This window comes from Acomys minous, assembly GCF_964271855.1.
Source record: "Acomys minous genome assembly, chromosome: 4".
Lineage (NCBI taxonomy): Eukaryota > Metazoa > Chordata > Mammalia > Rodentia > Muridae > Acomys > Acomys minous.
The window spans coordinates 53,440,680-53,462,121 of NC_140486.1; the positions used below are offsets into that span (position 1 = coordinate 53,440,680).

The 21,442-nt window shown below is 52.3% G+C and overlaps 2 protein-coding genes across 6 annotated transcripts in view; one reads left to right on the forward strand and one right to left on the reverse strand.

Moving 5' to 3' along the window:
• LIMS2 (LIM zinc finger domain containing 2) overlaps nucleotides 1-21,442 on the reverse strand; it is a 34,609-nt gene that overhangs the window by 6,401 nt on the left and 6,766 nt on the right. For 3 of the 5 annotated variants that reach the window (XM_084780608.1, XM_084780609.1, XM_084780606.1), the window contains exons 2-4: nucleotides 11,071-11,230; nucleotides 8,488-8,554; nucleotides 8,049-8,169 (exon numbers count right to left, since the gene is read on the reverse strand). In XM_084780608.1, coding sequence (XP_084636734.1) covers nucleotides 8,049-8,169; nucleotides 8,488-8,554; nucleotides 11,071-11,226 — 344 coding nt within the window. In that variant the 5' untranslated portion in view covers nucleotides 11,227-11,230. Of the gene's footprint in view, nucleotides 1-8,048; nucleotides 8,170-8,487; nucleotides 8,555-11,070; nucleotides 11,231-20,470; nucleotides 20,575-21,035; nucleotides 21,350-21,442 lie in introns of those variants that run through there. The other 2 variants (XM_084780605.1, XM_084780607.1) reach the window with 2 other exon arrangements.
• On the forward strand, nucleotides 2,697-6,669 carry GPR17 (G protein-coupled receptor 17). The gene is made up of 2 exons (XM_084780610.1): nucleotides 2,697-3,173; nucleotides 4,608-6,669. The coding sequence occupies exon 2, from the start codon at nucleotides 4,615-4,617 to the stop codon at nucleotides 5,629-5,631; it is 1,017 nt and encodes a 338-aa protein (XP_084636736.1). The 5' UTR covers nucleotides 2,697-3,173; nucleotides 4,608-4,614; the 3' UTR covers nucleotides 5,632-6,669.

Here is a 21,442-nt window from a genome sequence, read left to right on the forward strand (position 1 = left end):
AGAAATAGTTCAGTTGGTGACGAACCTGTTTTTGCAAACATAAAGTCCTGAGTTCAATCCCTGGAATCCACACTTTAAAAAATCGAACATGGGAGCCGAGCGTGGTGGCGCACGCCTTTAATCCCAGCACTCGGGAGGCAGAGGCAGGTGGATCGCTGTGAGTTCGAGGCCAGCCTGGTCTCCAAAGCGAGTCCAGGACAGCCAGGGCTACACAGAGAAACCCTGTCTTGAAAAAACCAACCAACCGAACAAACAAATAAAATTGAACATGGGCTCGTCAACAAGTAAAGGTGTTTGCCACAGACCCTAACGACTCGTGTTCCATCCACATGGTGGAAGGAGAAAACCAACTCGTATATGTTGTTCTCTGATCCCTACCACACGCCATGGCACACCCACACCCACATGGTAAGTTGTTTTTAAAAGTTGAGCATGGTGGTGTACATTTATAACCTCAGTGCTGGAGGAAGGAAACAGGAGGAGCCCTGGGTTTCACTCCAGGCTAGTGAAAGACCTTGGCTCAAACAAATAAACAAACAAACAAAAATAGCAACAAAAGGGAGTGGCTGGTATCTAAAAATCAGCACCTGATGTTGACCTCTGGCCTCCACATGCACTGCATAACAACACATGAACACACGCAGTAGAAACGTGAGGCACACGCACAGCTCAGCTCCTGAAAATTCTATTGCAAAATTGTAAAACTGTCATTGTCCTAGAAACCACCTCACCAACAGAAAGCCTGTGATGAACTGACAACGTAACTCAAGGCCCAGCGTGTACAAGGGCCTCGACTCAATTCTTAGCACCAGAAAAATGAAAAAAAAAAAAAAAGTATGTGAGCCCCAGAATGCTCTGCGCAGGCTGTCGATTTCATGTCTAGCCTACGTGAGCCAGTACCTGGTCCTCTGCAAGAGCAGCAGGTGCATTCAACTACTGAGCCACCTTTCCACCCTATATATTTTTACTAGCTTTAAATTTACTTTTATTTTTACTCACGTATGTGGGAGACAGAAGAAGGTGTCCGAACCCCTTAGAGTAGAAGCAGTTGTAAACCCCCTAACATGGTGCTAGGAACAAAACCTAGGTCCCCTGGAAGAGTAATAAGTACTCTTAACTACTGAGCAATCTCTCCAGCCCCTAGTTTTTAACAACAGGGTGTCCCAAAGACCTGAAACTTTCTGATTTGGCTAGTAGCCTAAAGAGCCCCCCAAACCGATTTGCCTGCCTCCACCTCCCCAGTGCAGATGATAGGCAGGTGCTACCACACCAAGATTTCTCACCTGAGTTCTGGGGATCACACTCAGGCCTTCTTGCTTCCAGGGAAAACACTTGATGAGTCCCCACCCTGGCTTCTTTAGCTCTCTCTAAGATGCTGTCACCACCTAGACACCCATCTGGGCGCCTGCTTTATAGACACCCACATGTGTACCTCACACACATAGACACGCATGCACTCGTGCACATGTGTGCACAGACACACACACAAAAAAGTAAAGTGTAGTGTAAGAATTCTCCTCTTAAAAAATGCAGCAGGCAAGCCAGGCAGTGGTGGCGCACGCCTTTAATTCCAGCACTAGGGAGGCAGAGGCAGGTGGATCTCTGTGTGTTTGAGGCCAGCCAGTTCTACAAAGCAAGTACAGGACAGCCAGGGCTACACAGAGAAACCCTGTCTCGAAAAACCAAAAAACAAACAAACAAACACAGAAGGCAGACAGAACAGAGAAAATACACAGAACTCCTGAATGAGGTCTGTGGTGACATGTGCTGGGGTTTGGGGCCAGGCTCTGCCCCTTGTTAGAGTTTGCCACAGGATGAATGACTTCACCCTCTGAGCTTTGGCTTCTTCAACTGTCAGATGGGGCAGAATTCCCAGCTGCGCGATGCCGTGTGAAAAGACAAACTGACGACACCACGATACCACTGGGCAGTAGGTTCTCTCCAGATGTTAGCCACACATAATGGTAAATGTTCGGTTTGTTTGCTTTTGAGACAGGCTTTCCTGTCCCTCGAGCTGGCTTCAGATTCACTATGTAGCCAATGATGACCTTGATCTTTCTGCCTCTGCTCCCCAAGTACAGGGAATGCAGGTATGAGCCACCACACAATTTATGCAGCATTGAGGAGGGGACCCAGGGGACATTCGAGTGAGAAGCCCACTGTGCTAACTGAATTGTGTATCTCCAACTGTAATTTCAAACATTTTAACTGAAAAGCTTAAGTCTTCTAAAACTAAGAATGTTGGCACGGCTGCATTGTACGGCTGCACCGTTCGTGACATGAGCCTTGGTGAACTTGGATGAGTCATGGGCAACACCCAACGCACGCCAGCTTTGAGCCACCCCAGCAGGAGCAAGGCTTGGTCAGGGAGCCACTGAGGCCTTCCTGCTGGCCATCCTCTGCCGTGAGGCTCTCCCAGGCGAAAGCCAGGCCTGCCTGCCGGGCTGAGCTGCTGCAGTCCCCACAGCACAGACAGCACCCCCATTATACGGCGCCTGCAGCTGTGCAGGGCTCCACATAAAGGCCGTGATTTATTCCACACACCCGAACGGGGCCTAATTATACAGGACAGGACACAAGGACCCTACAGCAAGTGTCTGAAAGAATCTCCTCTCATCTGGCCCAAGACTCCTCAGCCCTGACCCTGGCGTGCATAACAACAACCCCCATCTCCCCCCCCACCCCCTGCCAGCCCAGTAAGCTTGGGATCCTCATCCGTTGCCATGGTAGCTGACCCCCTCCCTATCCACCCCCAGTGGAACACCATCCCCTACTGAAATGTCCTGTTGTGTCTGTCAATTCTAGCCTAAGACCCCCCACTCCCAGTGGCCCTTGTCCACTCCCAGGCTCCCAGGATAGTCACACACTTGGCTTCTGTGATGTGCTGTGGCTTGGCTGGGGGATGGGGGGCGTGCACAATCTGAAGACACACTGGAATATTCAGTACGTGCGTGCTCTGTGGAAGCAGACCCAGCTGGAGGAGAAGCCTACCCCACAAAGGACCCCTCAGGAATGAAGCAGCTTTTTGAGGCTCAGAGGAGCTGTGGACTCTCCTGCTCCCCTTAAATAGTCAAGCCTTCCTCCTACAGCTACACGGGGTCCTGGAGCCCCACTCACAGCTCACCTGCGGCCTCCTGCCTTCTGTCCTTTCCCTCCTGGGTCATCTGCAAGAGGTAAGGGGCAGGGCAGGGGTGGCCAGGGAGGGACAGAGCCTCATGAGACTGAGAAGAGGGCCCAGAGTAAGGGACATGATGCTGTTACATGGGACCCTGTGCTGCTGAAAGATTGCCACAATCCTGAAATTCTTCCCGTTTAGCATTAGTATCTCTTAAAGCTTTGTGTAGCCTAGGCTAGTCTTGGACTCTACCTAATGGAGAATTGACCCTGACCTCTTGAGCCTTCCATCTTCCGAGTGTTGGGGTTGCAGGCACTCGCCATGATGCCCAGTCTATGTGTTGGGCCTCAAACCCAGGGCACGCTAGGCATGCACTCTGCCAGCCCAAATCCTTACTTTTTGAGCAAGGGGTTATCTATCCATTGTCATCTTACATTGAGCTCCCAAGGTAAAGTAGCCAGTCCTCGGAATGTCCCACAAGAGACAATGGGCAACTCCAGTGTATGTTATATGAGCCACACTCCAAACTCTGGATAAAATGGCCCCATTGGTCCCCAGAAGTGAAACTGTACCCTAAAAGATGTAGGACCCTCTCATACCCCAACTTGGGCTGTGGAACACCTTGGCTAGGAAGGGACTCCCTGCCAGTCTGAGGCCCTGGCAAAGGTTTCCTAAACCCAGCTCTCACTCAGAAAAGCTGGTCAAAGCGGAGTTGACCAGCTAAACGTGGAAAACTCCAGAGCTTGGGGCTCTGGGGTGCTGTGGCACGAAGCATGCCCAGGATAGCCATGATGGAGCCCTGCTGGCAAGCGCTGGAGGAGCCATTAGGCGGGACAAAAAGCAGTGACACTTTGTTCATTGCAGGCCAGGCCAGCAGGAGAGGGAGGTCCCGGGACTCAGAATAAACAGCCTCACCAGGCAAGGCAACACTAAAAGACTGGTGGGTGTCACGCACAAGGCTCTGAACAACAGCTCCCACTTACCTATGAGAAGCGGGCTTAAGGGAGCCCCACGATGCTACCCCTGCCTTGGAAAGGGGTTAAAAATATAAGGGTTCTTCTTGCCCTCACAAGCCCAGATAATCAAGCTGTTTCCCTCTCCTTCCTGCGCTTACTCCACCCTCTAGGGCTGAGGGAGTAAGGAGGCACAGCACAGAGAGGTAGCTTCCAGGGTCTGGGTCTGACAGCAATGATGTCAGGCCCTCCTTACTCATGGGGAAAATCAAACCTCCGTTGGATTTGGCTTGTGATTAAAGTTCAAAATGCTTCTGAGACTCCGCCAACTCCAACAGACACAGAAACTCTGCAGACACAAGAGCTTCCGTTGGTAGCTCAGCAGTCTCTCCAAGCTTAGAACAGCTGTGTTCCCCACAAGTTTAGTCAGGAGACTCTGAAGGCACCAGACATCCTGCCTCTGACTTTGGGGGTGCATCCTGGGATCCTAGGGCTGTTTCTGCATTCCTTTGAGCTCTGTACCCCTGTTCTGCCTTTAGCCACAACATGAACGGCCTGGAAGCCCTACCGAGTCTGACTGACAACTCCTCCCTGGCTTACTCTGAGCAATGTGGACACGAGACCCCCCTAGAGAACATGCTCTTTGCCTGCTTCTACCTCCTGGATTTCATCCTAGCGTTCGTGGGCAACGCTCTGGCCCTATGGCTCTTCATATGGGACCACAAGTCGGGCACCCCGGCCAACGTGTTCCTGATGCACTTGGCTGTAGCCGACTTGTCCTGTGTACTGGTCCTGCCCACCCGGCTGGTTTATCACTTCTCTGGGAATCACTGGCCGTTTGGGGAAATCCCATGCCGGCTCACTGGCTTCCTCTTCTACCTCAATATGTACGCCAGCATCTATTTCCTCACCTGCATCAGCGCCGACCGGTTCCTGGCCATCGTGCACCCGGTCAAGTCGCTCAAGCTTCGGAGACCTCTCTATGCCCACCTGGCCTGTGCCTTCCTGTGGGTGGTGGTGGCTGTGGCTATGGCCCCGTTGCTAGTCAGCCCACAGACCGTACAGACCAACCACACAGTTGTCTGCCTGCAACTGTACCGAGAGAAGGCCTCGCATCACGCCCTGGCATCCCTGGCTGTGGCTTTTACCTTCCCGTTCGTCACCACAGTCACCTGCTACCTGATGATCATTCGCAGCCTGCGCCAGGGCCCCCGCATAGAGAAGCACCTCAAGAATAAAGCCGTCCGTATGATTGCCATGGTCCTGGCCATCTTCCTCATCTGCTTCGTGCCCTACCACATCCACCGTTCAGTCTACGTGCTTCTCTACCGTGGCAGGAGGACGTCATGCGCTGCTCAGCGTGCCCTGGCCCTAGGGAACCGTATCACTTCCTGTCTCACCAGCCTCAACGGGGCCCTGGACCCTGTCATGTACTTCTTCGTGGCTGAGAAGTTCCGCCATGCCTTGTGCAACTTGCTCTGCAGCAAACGGCTCACGGGCCCACCCCCCAGCTTTGAAGGAAAAACCAACGAGAGCTCCCTGAGTGCCCGATCTGAGCTGTAAGCCTCAAAGAGGTCCTGTCCCCAGGCTAGTTGTAGACCGTTGCAGGAGGACCAGCATCCAGTGGGGGCATACGCCGCCAGAGCCAGCTAAAGAATTCTGCCTCCCCTCACCACTTCCTGAGCAAACAAACTGAAATGTCATCAGTTTCCCCCCTTGCTCCAAGGTCTTAATTACAAGGTCATCCTGTCTGAGCAAATCCATCAAGAGTGGGGGCTAGCTACAGGGATGCCCTGTCCACCCTTCCCCAGGGACTGGGTTGGCCTGGCTTCTGTAACAGCTCCCGAAGCTCAGTGACTTCACTGGTGCTAAATAAGGAAGACGGCCACAGGGTCATTTCTGGAACAATGGCGATCTTTCTTCCCCGTTAAACTTCCAGCTTCTTTTCATACTACAGATGCCCACAGCAACAAAGCCCTACAGAATAACCCAGAAAGCAAGCTGCCCAAGGCCCAGGAAAAGGGGCAGCACAGATCTCAACGGACCTAGAGGGGTGTTTAATATGGCCTTTGAAGTGCATGGTGTATTGAGTGTCGCTTACAGTGCCTTTACCCCCATGATCTCCTCCTGAGTTTAGGGGACACGGACTCTGATGATAGCCACACGTGAGCACATTTCTGACTGGCTGCCTGTGAGCCCAGCAAATACAGCTGTGGACTCTGCCCCTCCTGCTCTAACCATGTGCCCACATCTGCCTCTAGCCTGGCAATACCTTGTGCTTCTCAGTAGAAGGTGGGCTAGTCGGGCAGACGGCACAGATGGGGGAGCCATTAGAGCCCCCACTGCACACAGGGAGCCAGATGTGTGAACTTGTCTCCAGCTTACTCAGACCCAGAAGGGGTGTTTCTGCCACCACGCACCGTGACTTCCTGACTTTGAGTTGTTGAGCTTGTCAGCGTGTGGTGACCACTCTAATGTGTCCTTTCTTTGGGTATTTGTTTGTAAACGTAATCGAGCCTTAAGATGAAGGAAATTATTGTGCTGGTTCAACATGGCACATGATGACCTTCCCCAGAAATTCTATTCCCTTCCACCTAAGAATGACCAAGTAGGGCAACGCAATCCCTTTCTGGGGTTCTGGTGGCCCCATGGTATGCCTGCCCCAGGCAGGCCTGAAGCTAAGCATCACAGAGTTCTGAGTGCCACTCTAGGTTAGGAGGGCTCTCAGACTTTCCCCTCCAACTGTACCCTGCCCATCAGTAGAGAAAAACCCCATAACGATCCTGATGCGCAGCACTGTTTCTCACCAGTACTGGCCTGCCTCCCCATTGGTCCCTCATCAAAACAGCCTGCTGAATACAAGGCCATGCCAGCCTTCCAGATGCCAGCACCAGCACAGGCCCATGTGCCTCTCCAGTGGAGCAGCAAAGGGACAAGATCACTGTAGGCTGTGACAGGAGTGACAGAGGGGCCAAGCATCCAGACAGGAAGGGCAGTCTTTTCGGGAGCTGGAGGGTCTCTGGAAGGCAGCACTGCCTTTCTTGGTGCAGGGGATGCAGAACAGGACTTGGGTCAGAGGAGGAGACATTTGCAGCTCTATTTGGGACTTGTTATGTGGGAATCTCAAATGCAGATGCCACACAGGTAGGGGAAGTGAGCAAAGGAGAGATCTGAAGGTGGCCCCTGGATTGTCCAGATGTGCCGTTGAGAGAGGCCCAAAATTTCATCTTCAAGGGCATCATCACTGTCCCAAAGAACACCTCTGTACAGAGGGAGAGACTTGGGGGGGGGAGTTAGCACAGCACAGAGGTCTCACTGGGAGAGGAGGGCCCTGCTGTGAGACCACTGGGGGTCAAGGAGAGGACGTGGTGATATTCAGGGTGGACCTGAGTCATACAGGAGGTCAGAAGGTGTGCTGGGAAGGGCTTTGGGGCACAACGGCATTGCTGGGAGCTCCCCGAAAGCTTTCCCATACATGTGGGAGATGAGGTCACGGCTGCTGGGGAGGTGGAGAGCCCACAGTGAGAGAGGCATGGATGAGAAGAAAGAGCAAGATTTTCTAGAAGGGGAACAGACAGAGAATCAACAAGGTCTACAGTCCCGCATTTACAGTAAATTGGGCAACCTAGTTAAGGGCAACATCCCCCAGGCTTGTGACTGCAGAGAGGAAAGCAGACAGCTGGGGTCAGCATGGTGCAGCGGCAGCAGGTGGGGTGTCAGGGGTAGTTGGGATCTGCCAATTAAAAACACCCCATCCAGCCGCAGCCACTCAAGACCCTTCGTGCCTGCTGGCCACAAAGGAGCACCCCAGCCCAGAGATGGCCCTGTCTGCCCTCACTCTCCTGCCTCCATCCTTACCCATTCCCTGGGGGCTGGATTCTCCGTCTCGTAGGGGCAGAACAGGGTCCACTGCCAGGACCACGGCACTTAGAGTGGGGGCAAGAGACCCTCCTCTCTGCCCACGACTGCAGCTGCCTCACCTGCCTGCGTTCTTCACAAAGCCCAGGTCAGCCAGCTCCACATCACACAGCTCACAGCGGAAGCAGCCTGGGTGCCAGTTGGCATTCATGGCCTTGATGACCCGTCCGATGACAAACTCCCCTAGAAGAAGGGAGATCTCGGCTGTCAGTCAGGGCACTCCCCTCCCCCGCCCCCCCTCACTTCAGCACCGCCCCCCCTCACTTCAGCACCGCCCCCCCTCATTTCAGCACCGCACCCCCCACCCCCGCAAGCTCTGTGTACTCAGTGCTCCTCCCAGCTCAGCCTTGTCCAAGCTCTCTTCTGTTAGGGGCCTGAAGAGCAATACTCAGAAAGGCAGAGTGAGGTGGTGAGGAAAGGTTCCCAGGCTGAGTAGTGGCAGCACTGCCTGTCCCCGCACTGTCCCCGTTCCACTTCCTAGATGCTGTCACCAGCTCTTACCGCAGAATCCGCAGCATGGAGCAAACAGCATTTGGAAGTCATGTTCGCAGTACTTCCGGCCCTCAAACTGCAAATGAGGGGCCACAGAGAAAAGACACACAAGTCACTCAGCATCACCACAAGCCTTTGCCCCTAATAAATAGCGGGGGTCTGGGGTTCTGAGAGGACAGACTTGTAAAGCTAGCTAGAGCAGGGGACTGGCACGTGCAGTTTAGCTGAGTGCAAAATAGGGTTTTCCAGAGATGTTGAGGGTCCGAGGCCAGCTCTCTTAGGGAGTCTGCTGTTGGCTGAGGGAGGACACGCTGAGCCGGGGGGGGGGGGGGGGGTTGGTGTGGGGGTTGGGTGGAGGGTGGGGAGGTTGGGGGGAGCTGGTGCTGGGGAAGAATGGGGAAAGTCTGTGTTACAAGTGCCACTTTGTCCTCCAAGTCTGCCCAGCCCAGTGCCTCCAGAGACTACAAAAGACCCCTAGAGGAAAGAGGGAAGACAGGGGACATAGGAAGGGCCTGGGGAGTTGGGGTGACAAAGAAAAGCACCTGAGTGCTGCAGTCAGCCACTGTCACACATTGTCCTCAAGCACGACCAATGCTTGCCTCTGCCTTCCTCTCCCTTAACAATCTGATTTCTTTTTATTTTATTTTATTTTTAACAATCTGATTTCTTGAATATATATATGGGGCGGCTGGGGATGTAGCTCATTTTGTGGAGTACTTGCCTAACGTGCATGAAGCCTTTCATTCACAGAACTGTGTGAACATGTCTGTAATCCCAGCACATGGGAGATGCAGGCAGGAGGGACCAGAAGTTCAAAGTCATCCCTTCGTAACTTTGCTCTTCTAAAGCTACCTGCAGCTCTTCCCCGTGAGCCAGAGGGGCCACAGAGGCTTAACCTTCCTCAGCAGCATCTCCCGAGCACCTACCGTGTGCTAGGCTTAGTTCTGGTCTACAGTCCTTCCCAGAGCTCTGCCCAGCCCTCTGCTGCCTCTCCAGGCAACCAGCATCTCTCAGGAGCTGGGACAGTGGCAGGAGATCCTCCTCAGAACATTTATCTGCCACCAGTGATGCCACCAGCCCACAGGACAGCACAGCTCCCTCTGAGCTCCAATCCACCCTCCACTGCAGCCCAGTGGAGTGGCAGCCAGTGTTTAACCAGCTCTGGGGGGATGCAACAGAGGCCCTGACTCTGGGTGCGCCAGATGTTATGGTGTAAATCTTACTGCCAGGCTGATGTCACCACATAGACAGAAATAATCTCAACCGCATAAACCTGAAAAATCTAACAAAAATAATGGGAAGTAGGACGTTTTACGTACTTGTTATCTTCATTTTTAATAAAGCACTATATCTATGCACAGTGTGATACGGCTTACTATATGTCTGTTTTATGTGCGACAGGGTCTCTCACCAGCCCATGACTCACCAAATAGGCTAGCTGACTAGACCGTGAGCCGCAGGGATCCACCTGCCTGTGCTTTCCCAGTGCTGAGACTACAGCACAAGCCACTATGCCCAAAACTTTGGTTTTGGAGATTATAAACTCAAGCACTCATAATTGCTAGACAAGTGCGCTGAAGACTGTGCCATCTCCTCAGCCTGTGCATGAGTTACTTCTTAACAACAGCTGGGTTTAAAAAGGAAGGGTTTCACAACTTGCTCTTGTGAGCTGGTGTGGGAAATACAGGGCCCTTTACTTTTATCTGCGTTATCTCAATATTCAATAACCCCATCCTGGTCCCACCTGGTATCCCAGCTTCTACCTCAACTGGCTCATGGCCTCTGAACGGCACACTCATCAAATCCTCTCTAGCTTCCATTTTGTTTGTTTGTTTGTTTGTTTGTTTGTTTGTTTGAGACAGTCTTACTAGTAGCCTTCCACAATCGGGTTAGAGACACGTCTCATGCCTTGAATGAAAGGAGGTCCTTTGCATGTGTTGGACAATGCTGTCCCGACCCTAGCTGCTCCAATCTCTTACGGAAAAGGAGCTCAGGGCCCCAGAGGAGAGCCAGTAAGGTAGAAAGATGGAGGGGTCTGTACCTCCTGCCACGCCCCCTCACTTCCCAGCTCCTTCTCCCCGACACCAGCCTCTCCCCAAACACCTCACACGTTCCTGCTTCATCACCTCTGCATATGCTGTGCCCTCTGCCAAGGCCTTTTCCTGCAGAGGGGTGTGTGCGCATGTGTGCACGTGCCAGTGTGTGCATGTATCTGTGTGTGTGCATATTTGTGGGTGGCCGTGAGTATCTCTGTGTGTGCGTCCCTTCTCTTCAGTCTCATGACACATCACCTGGTTACCCAATTCCAATCACAGGAATGTCTTTTTCTGAAGTGTCCTCACCAGATGAAGGAATTGCTCAGCCACTGCGTTTACTATCTGACCCAATGGAGAGCGAGCACCAGGATGTGGGCTTGTCCTATCCCAGAACCTGCCCGGGGAGACTGAATGAAAAACAGTGATTCCAGAAGTTTCCAGGTGTGGGATGGGCCAACGTAGTGTCTGAAACTTGGCGTTGCTTCCTCAAGCCTGGCCAGGTTACGGAGCAGCCGCAGGCCCTCCCTGAACAGGCTAATACCCCGAGCCCCCTCACCTCATAGAAGAGCCCCTCGGGGAATGGCCGGAAACACTGTGCACACACAAAACAGTGCTCGTGGTAGAGTTCCCCGTTGCTGTTGACGATGCGCTCTGTGGGGGCAAACCGGGCCTGGCAGCGCTGGCACATGGCATCGGCCAAACATTCAGACATGTTGCTAGAAAGGACAGAAGGAGAAAGAGCAAGTCAGCGCTGGACAGCGGGGCTAGCAGGGCTGGCCCAGCGACATGTCCCTGCTTAAAAGGCTCAGGCGAATCCGACCTTTACTGGCGACATACATGGCACAAAGTTGTAAACTCACTTAAAACACGAAATTTTGTATGTGTAGGTGTACATGTATGGGGGTGGAGGGCTGCAGATCAGAGGGTAATCTCGGCTGGTGTTCCTCAGCAACCACCCGATTTATTTATTTTTGGTGGCAGCATCTCTCACTGACCTGGAACTCACCAAGTAGGCCAAGCTGGCTGACTAGCAGGCACCAAGGATATACCTGCCTCTCTGTGCCGCTCCCCAGGGTGCTGGGGGAAGAGTCTAAGCACATGTCCTCACACCAGGCTGCTCCACCACAACCAGCCTCCTGGCCATGATGACCAACATATCTAAAGGCACGGGAAGAGGAAAACTCAACTGAGGAGCCGCCCCCTTCAGACTGGCCTGTGGGCATGTGTAGGGGGCATTTTTTTTTTTAATTAGTGGCTCATGTGGGAGGACCCAGCTCACGGTAGGTGGTCCTGGGTTTTTAAGAAAGCAGCCAGTGAGCAGCTTTCCCCTCCTGCTTGGGTTCCTGTCCTGACTTCCCTCGGTGATGGACTGTGATCATCTAGTGGGTAAGCCTAATAAACCCTTTCTTCCTCGAGTTCCTCTCTCACAGCAACTGAAAGCAAACTTGGACACACCTTGAGCAAACTAAATCCCTCCTCTTTTGAGTGGTAGATGGGGACAAAAAGCGCCCTACCACTGCACCCCTTGGCCATGCATAGAAGTCCTGTGAACTTTCGTTCCCTCATCTGTAAAATGGGCCCGACATCAGCTGTCTCCAAAAGGCAGTGCCCACAGGAGAATCTGTGTTACACACGGGCTGCTTCGCGCCTCCACCCACTGGGTCCTTGCTGAATGTCTGTGCTATTTCAAGCACTAGCCAGGTTCTGGGTAGAGAGCAGCTCCCTTTGCAGCAAGCATAGCCTCTAAGGTTCCAGAAGATTCCTTCAGCCAGCTGCTTCCACCCCTGGACCGCTTTGGCGTGCCTCCCTAGCCACAGCAGCATCGGACGTCACCAGGCTGCACACATAGTAAACAGGGCTTGACACAAAGACAGCCCTATTCCTCACATCCTAAAAGCCAGGGAATCAGGTCGCTGCCTTGACAACTGGGCACAGGATGCATTTTCACCATCAGAACCCTATTCCAGGAGCTGAGGGTGTGGCTCAGTTGGTAGAGTGCTTGCCAGATGCAGGGAAGTCATGAAGTGGATCCTTAGCACTGCATAACGCTGGGTGTGGCAGCTCACTCCTGTAATCCCAGCACTGGCGAAGTAGAGATCGGAGGATCAAGGTCATTATCAGCTATATAGCAAGTTTGGGACCTACCTGCACTGCATGAGACCCCGTTCCTTTGGAAAGAAACACACTCCTTTCCAAATCTCTAAATCCATGCAACACCTATCAGAGGTAACAGCTTTTTTAGAAGCCTTGGTTATACTCTTTTGATTCAGCAGTTTGGCGTCTATCTTTCTTTTTTCTTTTTTTTAACTAAAGGACTTTTTAAAAATTATTTATTATATATGTATATAGTATTCTGCCTACATGTGTGCCTGCAGGCCATAAGAGGGCACCAGATCTCATTACAGATGGTTGTGAGCCACCACATGGTTGCTGGAAATTGAACTCAGGACCTCTGGAAGTGTAGCCAGTGCTCTTAACCACTGAGCCATCTCTCCAGCTCTCTCTTTTTCTTTCTTTCTTTTTTTTCAAGACAGGATTTCTCTGTGTCACCCTGGCTGTCCTGAACCCACTTTGTAGACCAGCTTGGCTTCGAACTTACAGAGATCCATCTGCCTCTGCCTCCCTCGTGCTGGCATTAAAGGTGTGTGCCACCACCATGTCTAGCTTGGCTTCTTTCTTTCTTTTTAAAGATTTATTTATTTATTATGTGTACAGTGTTCTGCCTGCATGCACACCTGCATGCCAGAAGAGGGCATTAGATCATATTATAGATAGTTGTGAGCCACCATGTGGTTGCTGGGACTTGAACTTGGGACTTCTGGAAGAGCAGCCAGTGCTCTTAACCTCTGAGCCATCTTTCCATCCCCTGGCTTGGTTTCTTTTTTCTTTTTTTTTTTTTTAGTTTTTGAGACAGGGTTTCTCTGTATAGCCTTGGCTGTCTTGGACTCACTCTGTAGACCAGGCTGGCCTCGAACTCACAGCGATCCGCCTGCCTCTGCCTCCCAAATGCTGGGATTAAAGGTGTGCGCCACCACGCCCAGTGGCTTGGTTTCTTTTTATCCAGAACACTTGAATTGGGAGCCGTAGTGCATACCTGTAATCCTAGCAGAGGAGGCAGAGTGGATCTCTGTGAGTTCGAGGCCAGCCAGGTCTACAAAACAAGCCCAGGACAGCCAAGGTAACACAGAGAAACCCGTTCTCAAAAAACAAAACAAAACAACAACAACAACAACAAAGAACACTTCAAGTATGTCACACCTGTCACAACAGAGAACTGGCATGAGGGGTCATGAAGTTCAAAGAAATCCAAAGTCAGGCATTGCATAAACACGTGTATGTATGCTTCTGGGGTCTTGCTGGAGCCTAAGTTTCTTTATTGGACACATATCCCTCCTTGTGCCTTGGTCACGTTGTTTGTTATACTCATCCTGAAGTCACTCTCAGTGCCCTGGTCACCTGTGCCCTAGCACCACATACCACAGACAACCAAGGTTGACCAGGAAGGACTCCATTCCCGCAGGCCACACAAGGTGAACCACAGGTCCCCGCCTGAGCAGTGGGATTGCCTGTCTGTGCTGGCCCGTGCTGGCCCGTGCTGGGCCCTCGGGGATGAACCAGCAGGCGGCAAGCATTTTGTAGATAGCCACTGACGCAGATAGTGGCTGAGTCACTGCGGCCTACCAAATACTTTCCCTCTGTCCCCGTTCTCAGCTAAAGATGATGTGTGCGCACGCAGGCATGTGCACTTGAGTTCCCATGGGTCAGAGGCTGAGGCATGTTTTCTGAAATGTCTTCTCCACCATATGTTGTAGACAGAGTCTCTTACTCTGTCACTGGCTCAGCTAGCGAGAGCTGCTTTTTTTTTTTTTTTTTTAAAGAAGTGTGCTAGGGGTCTGAGCTCTGGTCCTCCTGCATACACACTAAGCACTTTATTAACAGAGTCATGTCCCCAGCCTCACAGAGACCTTTTCCAGGGCTCGGACCTCCAGCTCCCTGTCCAACTTCCCTGTCATTGGCAGGAAGTTCAGAGGAACCGGAACAATGTCAGCCTCGGACGTCTTTCCCCTCCCTGTGTTACCAGGTCCTCGCCCTGCCCACCTGTGACTGTGGCTCCCTGGCCCTCTCTCCCCACACGCCACTTCTTCCACCCCCCTCTGGGGCCACTTGTTCCTTAATGCCAATGGCCCTATGTCCACTGTCCTATTGGTCTCTCTCCCTATCTTTTTACAGGTTACCTTCCAGCCAGATGGCCCTGGGGCATATGCCTAGGAGCCATGTCCTCTGTTCTGTCTCCTCGAGTATTCCCAGCATCCTCCTCTCCCCAGGTGAAGCCTCTGAATACTGTGGGGACCACCCCAAGCCCTGCTGCTCCCATTTCCCGTTGCTACCCAGACAAGTTTCTAGGGAATCCAGCAGTTACCGCTTCAGAGTCTGTCTAACCTGTGCTAAAACCACAGCCATGTTTGGGTTAGTGGTGTCCTTGACCACTGGAGCCCGGGTTTGTGCCTCCACAAACTCTCTCATTCTGTAGCTAAGGATGGGGCTCAGTCGGCAGTGCGCTTGCCTAACATTCCTCAGGTCCTGGGTTCAATCCTCAGCACGACAGAAAAATCAAGTCTGTAATCCTACTACTTACAAGGCGGAGGCTGGACCAAAAGCTCAAAATCACCCTCGGTTACCAAAAGGCTAGCAAGGACAAAACAGGTCTCTGGTGCCTTAACCGTAAGTGTTCAAATTCCAGACTACATCAAAACACAACGTCAACAAGTGGCGCCCTCTCCCTCGCCCAGCCCGGTTCCTGTGCCTTGGGTAGCCAGCCAGCCTCTCAGAAGGACTAGGAGGGGTTTCCGAAGCAAGTACTGCAAGCTAGTACAAGCCTTTCCGGCCATTGTTGTGTGTGACCCCGCCCACCCTCTCCCCATTTACCTGAACTCATTGCAAGCCTTGCTTGGCTGGAGGGGGGACCCTTCAGGTACAAGCCCCGCCCAGCTAGCCCGCCAGGCTGCCCCCAACCTCCTCTATAGCTTTGGGAGCCTCCTCCGCGGCACAGGAGCTTAAGTTATGGGCTGCATCGCTAAAGCGCAACAAAGTCAGATCTGAATAGAAAGGATATTATTGTTCCTGCTGCGCTGCGCAGCCAGTTTCCAGAAAGCAGGGCCTGAGGAGGCGGGCTGGGTCTGGGTAGGTCCCCAAAGAGGGCAGGCTGTCCCTATAGAGTGGGGAACCTGAGCTCCTGGGCACTCTGCGGTGGGAAATGGGGAATCCTTGGAAAAGTTACGAAACTGCCCACCAAGCATGATGTGGGGGGCATATACCTTTAACCCTAGCACCCAGGAGGCTGAGACAGCAGAATTTCTGAGTTTAAGCAAGGGCAGCCTGATCCACATCTGAGTTCCAGGCCAGCCAAGGCCACAAAATGAGACTGTATCTAAAAGTTGAAGAGAGAGAAAGAAGGAGAAGGAAAGAGAGAGAAGAGGGAGGAGAAGAAATTAATAATAATAATAATAATAATAATAATAATAATAATAATAATAGCAACACTTGTTCATTTGCCACCTTACTTCCTTCTCTGAGCTTGCAGCATGAATGCTAACTTCAAGCCCAAATCCTGGGCTCTTGTCCTCTAAAATGTTGGCCAACCAAGAGCTAGGTGCCCGTATTGAGAATGGCTCAGTTGATAAAGTGCTTGCTTTGCCAGTGTGAGGACCTGAGTTCAGACCCCCTACACCAATTTTAAAAGCTGAGTGCCATGGTGCACCACTTGAAATCCCACAGTGGTAACATGGGGAGAAGCAAAGCTGAGAAAGGCAGATCTTTGCAAGCTCCTGGCCAGTTATCCTGGACGGTGGTGGTGAACTTCCAGGCAAACAAGAGATCCTGTCTCAGACAAGCAAACATAAGGTGCCTGAGAAATAACCTCCAAGGCTGGCCTCTGACTGCCATACATGTCCCATGCACAGTCACCTATGCAGTCAATTACCCATGAGCATGCACACACAAGATAGCCAAACATGATAAAAGAAACCCAGAAGTCAATATTTAGGAAGCTCTCGTGATTTATACTCGTATAAAGTGACACAAAGACTTGCCACCCACAGACACTACCCTGGGAAATTATGGAAACTACGGCCACCACTGGCTCAGCTACCACAGTATTCACTAACTCAGACACAGAGCGTTGGAACTCTAGCCGTCTCTGCGAGCCTCCCTTATAAGATCAGAAAGTATGAATGGCATCCTCCCAGGCCACCTAAAACAGCTGCCATTGCTCCTGACAACCAGGGGTCAACAGACATCTGTACAGGGCCAGCCTTCTCAGGTGCCGGGAACACACATCAGCAGAACCAGAGACAGGACAGGGTACTCATTAACAAGCCCAGAATATAATTTGTAAGTGCAGCTAACTCCAGTGTTGCCCAGCAGTGATTGATTCGACAAATATTTTTTAAAGGGCATGTAGATGCTGAGTCCGGAGGAGACTAAAGGCTCCAAATGCCCACACACCCACTTTCTGCTGCAGACTGATGGAGACGTGCAGGAGCTCGGGCAGAGAGTTTTGTCAGGCAGCTTTAAGTCCGCGCCTCCAGAGTAGCTCAGCCTCTCCCCTATGGAAGACCCCAGGACTCTCAGACACTATACCATTTTAAGCACATGTGAGTGTGCTGGCCAGCACTGCAGCGGCGGGAGCAGGAGGATCAGACGTTCAAGGTTGCCGTCTTTAAGTACTTACTGAATTGGAGGCCAACCTGTCTTTGATAGTTATTTACTTACTGGTTTATTTATGTGTGTGCATAAGTGTATGTGTAGTCCTGGTAAGAGCACACAACTGAGGACAATCCGTGTGAGGGTGGAACACTGGCAGAAGCACTCCCTGCCCCCTCACCCCCCCACCCCCACCCCCACCCCTTTCTCTGTCTACCTTGGGACAGTCTCTTTCCTGTAACGGCACTTGCTTGCTCCCTGCAATGAGCTATAAAACATAGAACCAAAGCCAAGACATCCAAAAGCAGAACACCTTTTTGGGGGGAGAAATCCCAAGGTAACTTCCTCTGCATGGTAAGAGGTGGTAAAGGGTGCTACGGAGTCTACCATGCAAGTGTGAGGAAGCCTCCCTAAACAGCCGATGAATCGGAAAATGGGCCTTGATCACTGAAAGTACAAAATGTGGGACAGAGCCATAACAGACTGTGGTAGCTGCTGCCTGACCTCTGTGTGTGTGTGTGTGTGTGTGTGTGTGTGTGTGTGTGTGTGTGTGTGTGTGATAAAGTATGTGACTGAAGCATGTGGTCATCGCAGAATAACAAAACCTTTGCCCCATGTAAGGGAGGAATCACACATCCTCTGCAGGAGCCTCTGATTGGAAAAGTGGGAAGGGGAGGATGAAATTAAGGTGCTGGCTAGTCTTTCTTACAGCTTGCAGGACCCAAGGGAAAAAAAAGAGTGTAAATTATATTTATGCTAAAGATCTCTTCCAAGGATCCAAAAACTCTTGGGAGGAATCAGAGAGTGAGGAGGAAGAGAACATGGTAGAAACTACAGAAGCTATCCTTGTTTGAGCCTTAACAGAGAATGGAAAAGCTGTGACGCAGTAGGCAGATGGGGACACCGACACGGGCCTAGTACAGGAAGCCGTGATAACGAGGAGATACTCAGTGTATGAACTGCATGAATTGGGGAAGCCTTTTAAACAAGCAATGAGAGTCCGTCCCAGCAGGGCCCGGGCGGCTGTGGGACAAGGGGTGGGTAGGTTTAATCTGCAGGCTATGGAATCCGAGAAGCTGAGCAGTAGAGTCACCCATCCCTCCCTGAGGCAGAGACAGTGTAGCTTGAGGCAACGGGAGAGAAATGAGTCACTGACTGGAAGAGATGGAGGGAGAACAGACACTATGGAGAGATAGTGTTGATGAGAAGGTCAGCAGACCAGGGATCACCGTGTCACCAGGGTTACAGTGTTCCTTCAGGCGGAACCTAGGACCTGTTAAAGGCTTTAGGGGCTCCTCTGAGACTAGGGATGGGACAGCAGGAGAGGCTCTGTCAGTCTGAGTGGTTCAGATAGCCACGTAAATCAGGGTTAGTGAACGCTAAAGCAATCCAGGGAGGGACACAAGAAGGGAAAGGAAAAAAAGGGGTCTGTTTCGTCACTCAGTATGTGACAAGATCTGGGCTGAGCTATCCTTGGGGATCAGACGCTATTCCACTGAGACTTGGGAAAAGTTTTAGATCCGGAGCAGCAAGAAGTTAGAGATGAGAAAGCAGTGCTGGTGAAGGAATGAAGTTTGACCTAGGTGTAAGCGGCTATTCCTGCTGAGCGTGCTGCCACCGGAAAGGTAGAAGCCGCAGCCACAGCGCTAGCCCGGAGCCTGCCAGAGCGAGGGAGCTGGTTGTGTGACAGGCTAGAGCAGGGCCCTGCCCTCCTTCGGACCTGAGTTGAGCAAGACAGTGCAAAAGGGGTGAGACCAGCAGAGGTGAGAAGTCGCTGCATGACCCCATGACGGCAGCAGCACCGTAAGATGGGGCAGGGAGATGGTTCTTGGGAAATGGCCGTGGATTCTGGTCCACTCTGTCCACTACACCTCCAGAGGCCCTGACCCCACCTCCCAGCTCCATCTTTTCAGCCTCCCTGGACAATGGCCTCCCTGGTCATCTTCCCCATCTCCTCACACAGTGCCAATGGGTGTATTTACAAAGGTTGCTACTCCAGGTCCTGTTTGGTGGCTCCTCACAGCCCTCCCTCTGTTCTTGCCTGCCATTTTCAGGAGGGTCTGAGGGGTGTGAACAGAGAAGGTGAACCCAAAGGGCAGCCTGGCTCCAAGCAGCATGAAAACCTGCCTTTGCCTCGCTGAGGCAATGGACCCAGAGTGGCCAACGAACCCCCACAGTTCCTAGGATAAGAAGAGACTCCAAAGTCTGAATCGGGTGTCTGTGGGTGAGAGGAAGGAAAGCCAAGCCTGGAACCTGAGGTGTCATCTCACAGCGGTTTAAAAACACACCAGCAGGGAAGTGCTTGAAGGCAAGAACCGAAGAAAGCCACCGAAATGTTCAGAGGGCAGCATTTCCTGTGTTTCTGTGCTCTCCGTGTCTAGGGGATTTCTCTGTTCCCTGGGATGAGCAATTGTATCCAGAACAGAAAAGAGAGCCTTGTCCCCGTGTGACCCCGTGGCCCACAGATCTCCCGATCTCGTCTCCCACCAGCAAAAACCTTCCTGAATTTTCTCCTTGCTGGCTGCCCAGTCCAGAGAGGGCTGAGGGGCCCAAGGTTAACAGGTGCCTCATGTCTCTACTCTGAACCCCACTTTCAGCTTAAGATACAGTTGGGTGAGTCTGTGGCTGTTCTTCTTTCAAAGCTGAGGGCTGAGGGTGGGGAGCCAAGAAGTTGGTAAGGATTTCTTTCAGGGACTGGGGTGGGGCTGGGGCAAAGTGACAGAAGTGACCACAGCAGTCTGTGGAAGACCTTTACCACCGTCTTGGGGTGGGGCAGGTCCTTACATTACACTGCATAAAGGAACAGACAATTTTTACCCTGAGGAAACATCCAGAGCTGAGGCTGGGGGTGGGGGTGTGGAGGGGTCGGGGGTGGAGCAGAAGCACTGGGAAGCAGGAGGAAAGGGCAGGTCTCACTTCACAACAGGGTACATACTGTTTCCAAATCCTGGGTTACCCTAGAACTCCCAGCCACACCTTCAGTGTGTCCCTGAGGCAGAATACTGTTCTAGGCGTCAAGGGAATCTTCAGGACACTAGCCCACACCACTGGGTGGTGCTCTTACTCCCAGGACCCAGGACCCCTTCCTAAAGAAGATGGCAAAAGATTCAGGGCTCCCCTGGAGCACCAGTGTAGAAGAAAAGTTAGTGTAGAAAAAGGCATAGTATAGAAAAAGCATCTCTGCCAGCTCTTGGCTAGCAGGGGGTTCCTGAGCCCCAGGACCAGCTCTTCAGTCCCAGCTTTGAGCCACACACTTGTATCCAGGCATATTCCAGAAGTAACTGCAGAGACCAACACTGTCTGGACTCTTGGGGGCATGTGTCCATCCCTCGGACCTCCCGAACCTGGATTGTCTCATCTGTAAAATGGTACAAAGGGACCTGAGAGCAGCCCAGAGCAGGCTGGAGGGGTATTCCCTGGCCCTCACCCAGCCTCTACACTTAGGGTTTAGACAATTCCCCACAGGTCCCTAAACACCCTATACCCCCATTTTACAAAGAAGGAAATAGAAGGCTCTGGAGTGACCATTACCCAGGATCACACAGCAGGGTGCTAGAAAAGTCCATGGCTCTCAGCCATATTTTAAGGCTTTCGCCTTCAGTTGGCTGGCGACCTCGGGCGAGTCCCTGGTCTGGGTCATCACTAGAGGTAAAACTACTACACCTGCCACTGCTCACTGGACCCGCTGCCTGACCCTGTCAGTCCCAGAGGGTTGCAGCCTGGGAGCAAAGGGGCCGCGGGACTTCCCGACACGATCCGCAGTCCCGTATCTGTCCCTGCCCTTGTCACCCTCCACTCGTCACCTAAAGCATCTATTACCTTCCCGTCATGGTGGCTGCGCGCCTAGCACCGGTCGGTCGGTCGGCAATCCTCTGGCTGTGTCCCTGACAGACGACTCACGGTCAGCGCAGAGGGAAGAACACGCCCAAACCGCGAGGGCGGCTCCACCCAGCCGGCAGCCCAGGGATGAGGGGGTACAGGAGACAGTCTCAACCAGCAAAGGGGATGCCAGTGCTGGTGTCAACCCTAGGAACACTAGAGACTGACACTAGAGACACCCAACTTGAGTGGGTCGGTCACGTCCTCTCCACCCGGACTCCATTGCCACCTCCCGGATTCCGGGCATACTTTTCCTTTTAAAGGGAATGAAGTTATAATAAACACGCGCAAGTTCGCACCCCACCCCACCCCCATTCACCCTCCCTCCCATCCCTATCCAACCTCCC

Coding starts and splice junctions, on each gene's coding strand:
- GPR17 (XM_084780610.1), top strand. CDS start 4,615: ATGAACGGCCTGGAAGCCCTACCGAGTCTGACTGACAACTCCTCCCTG.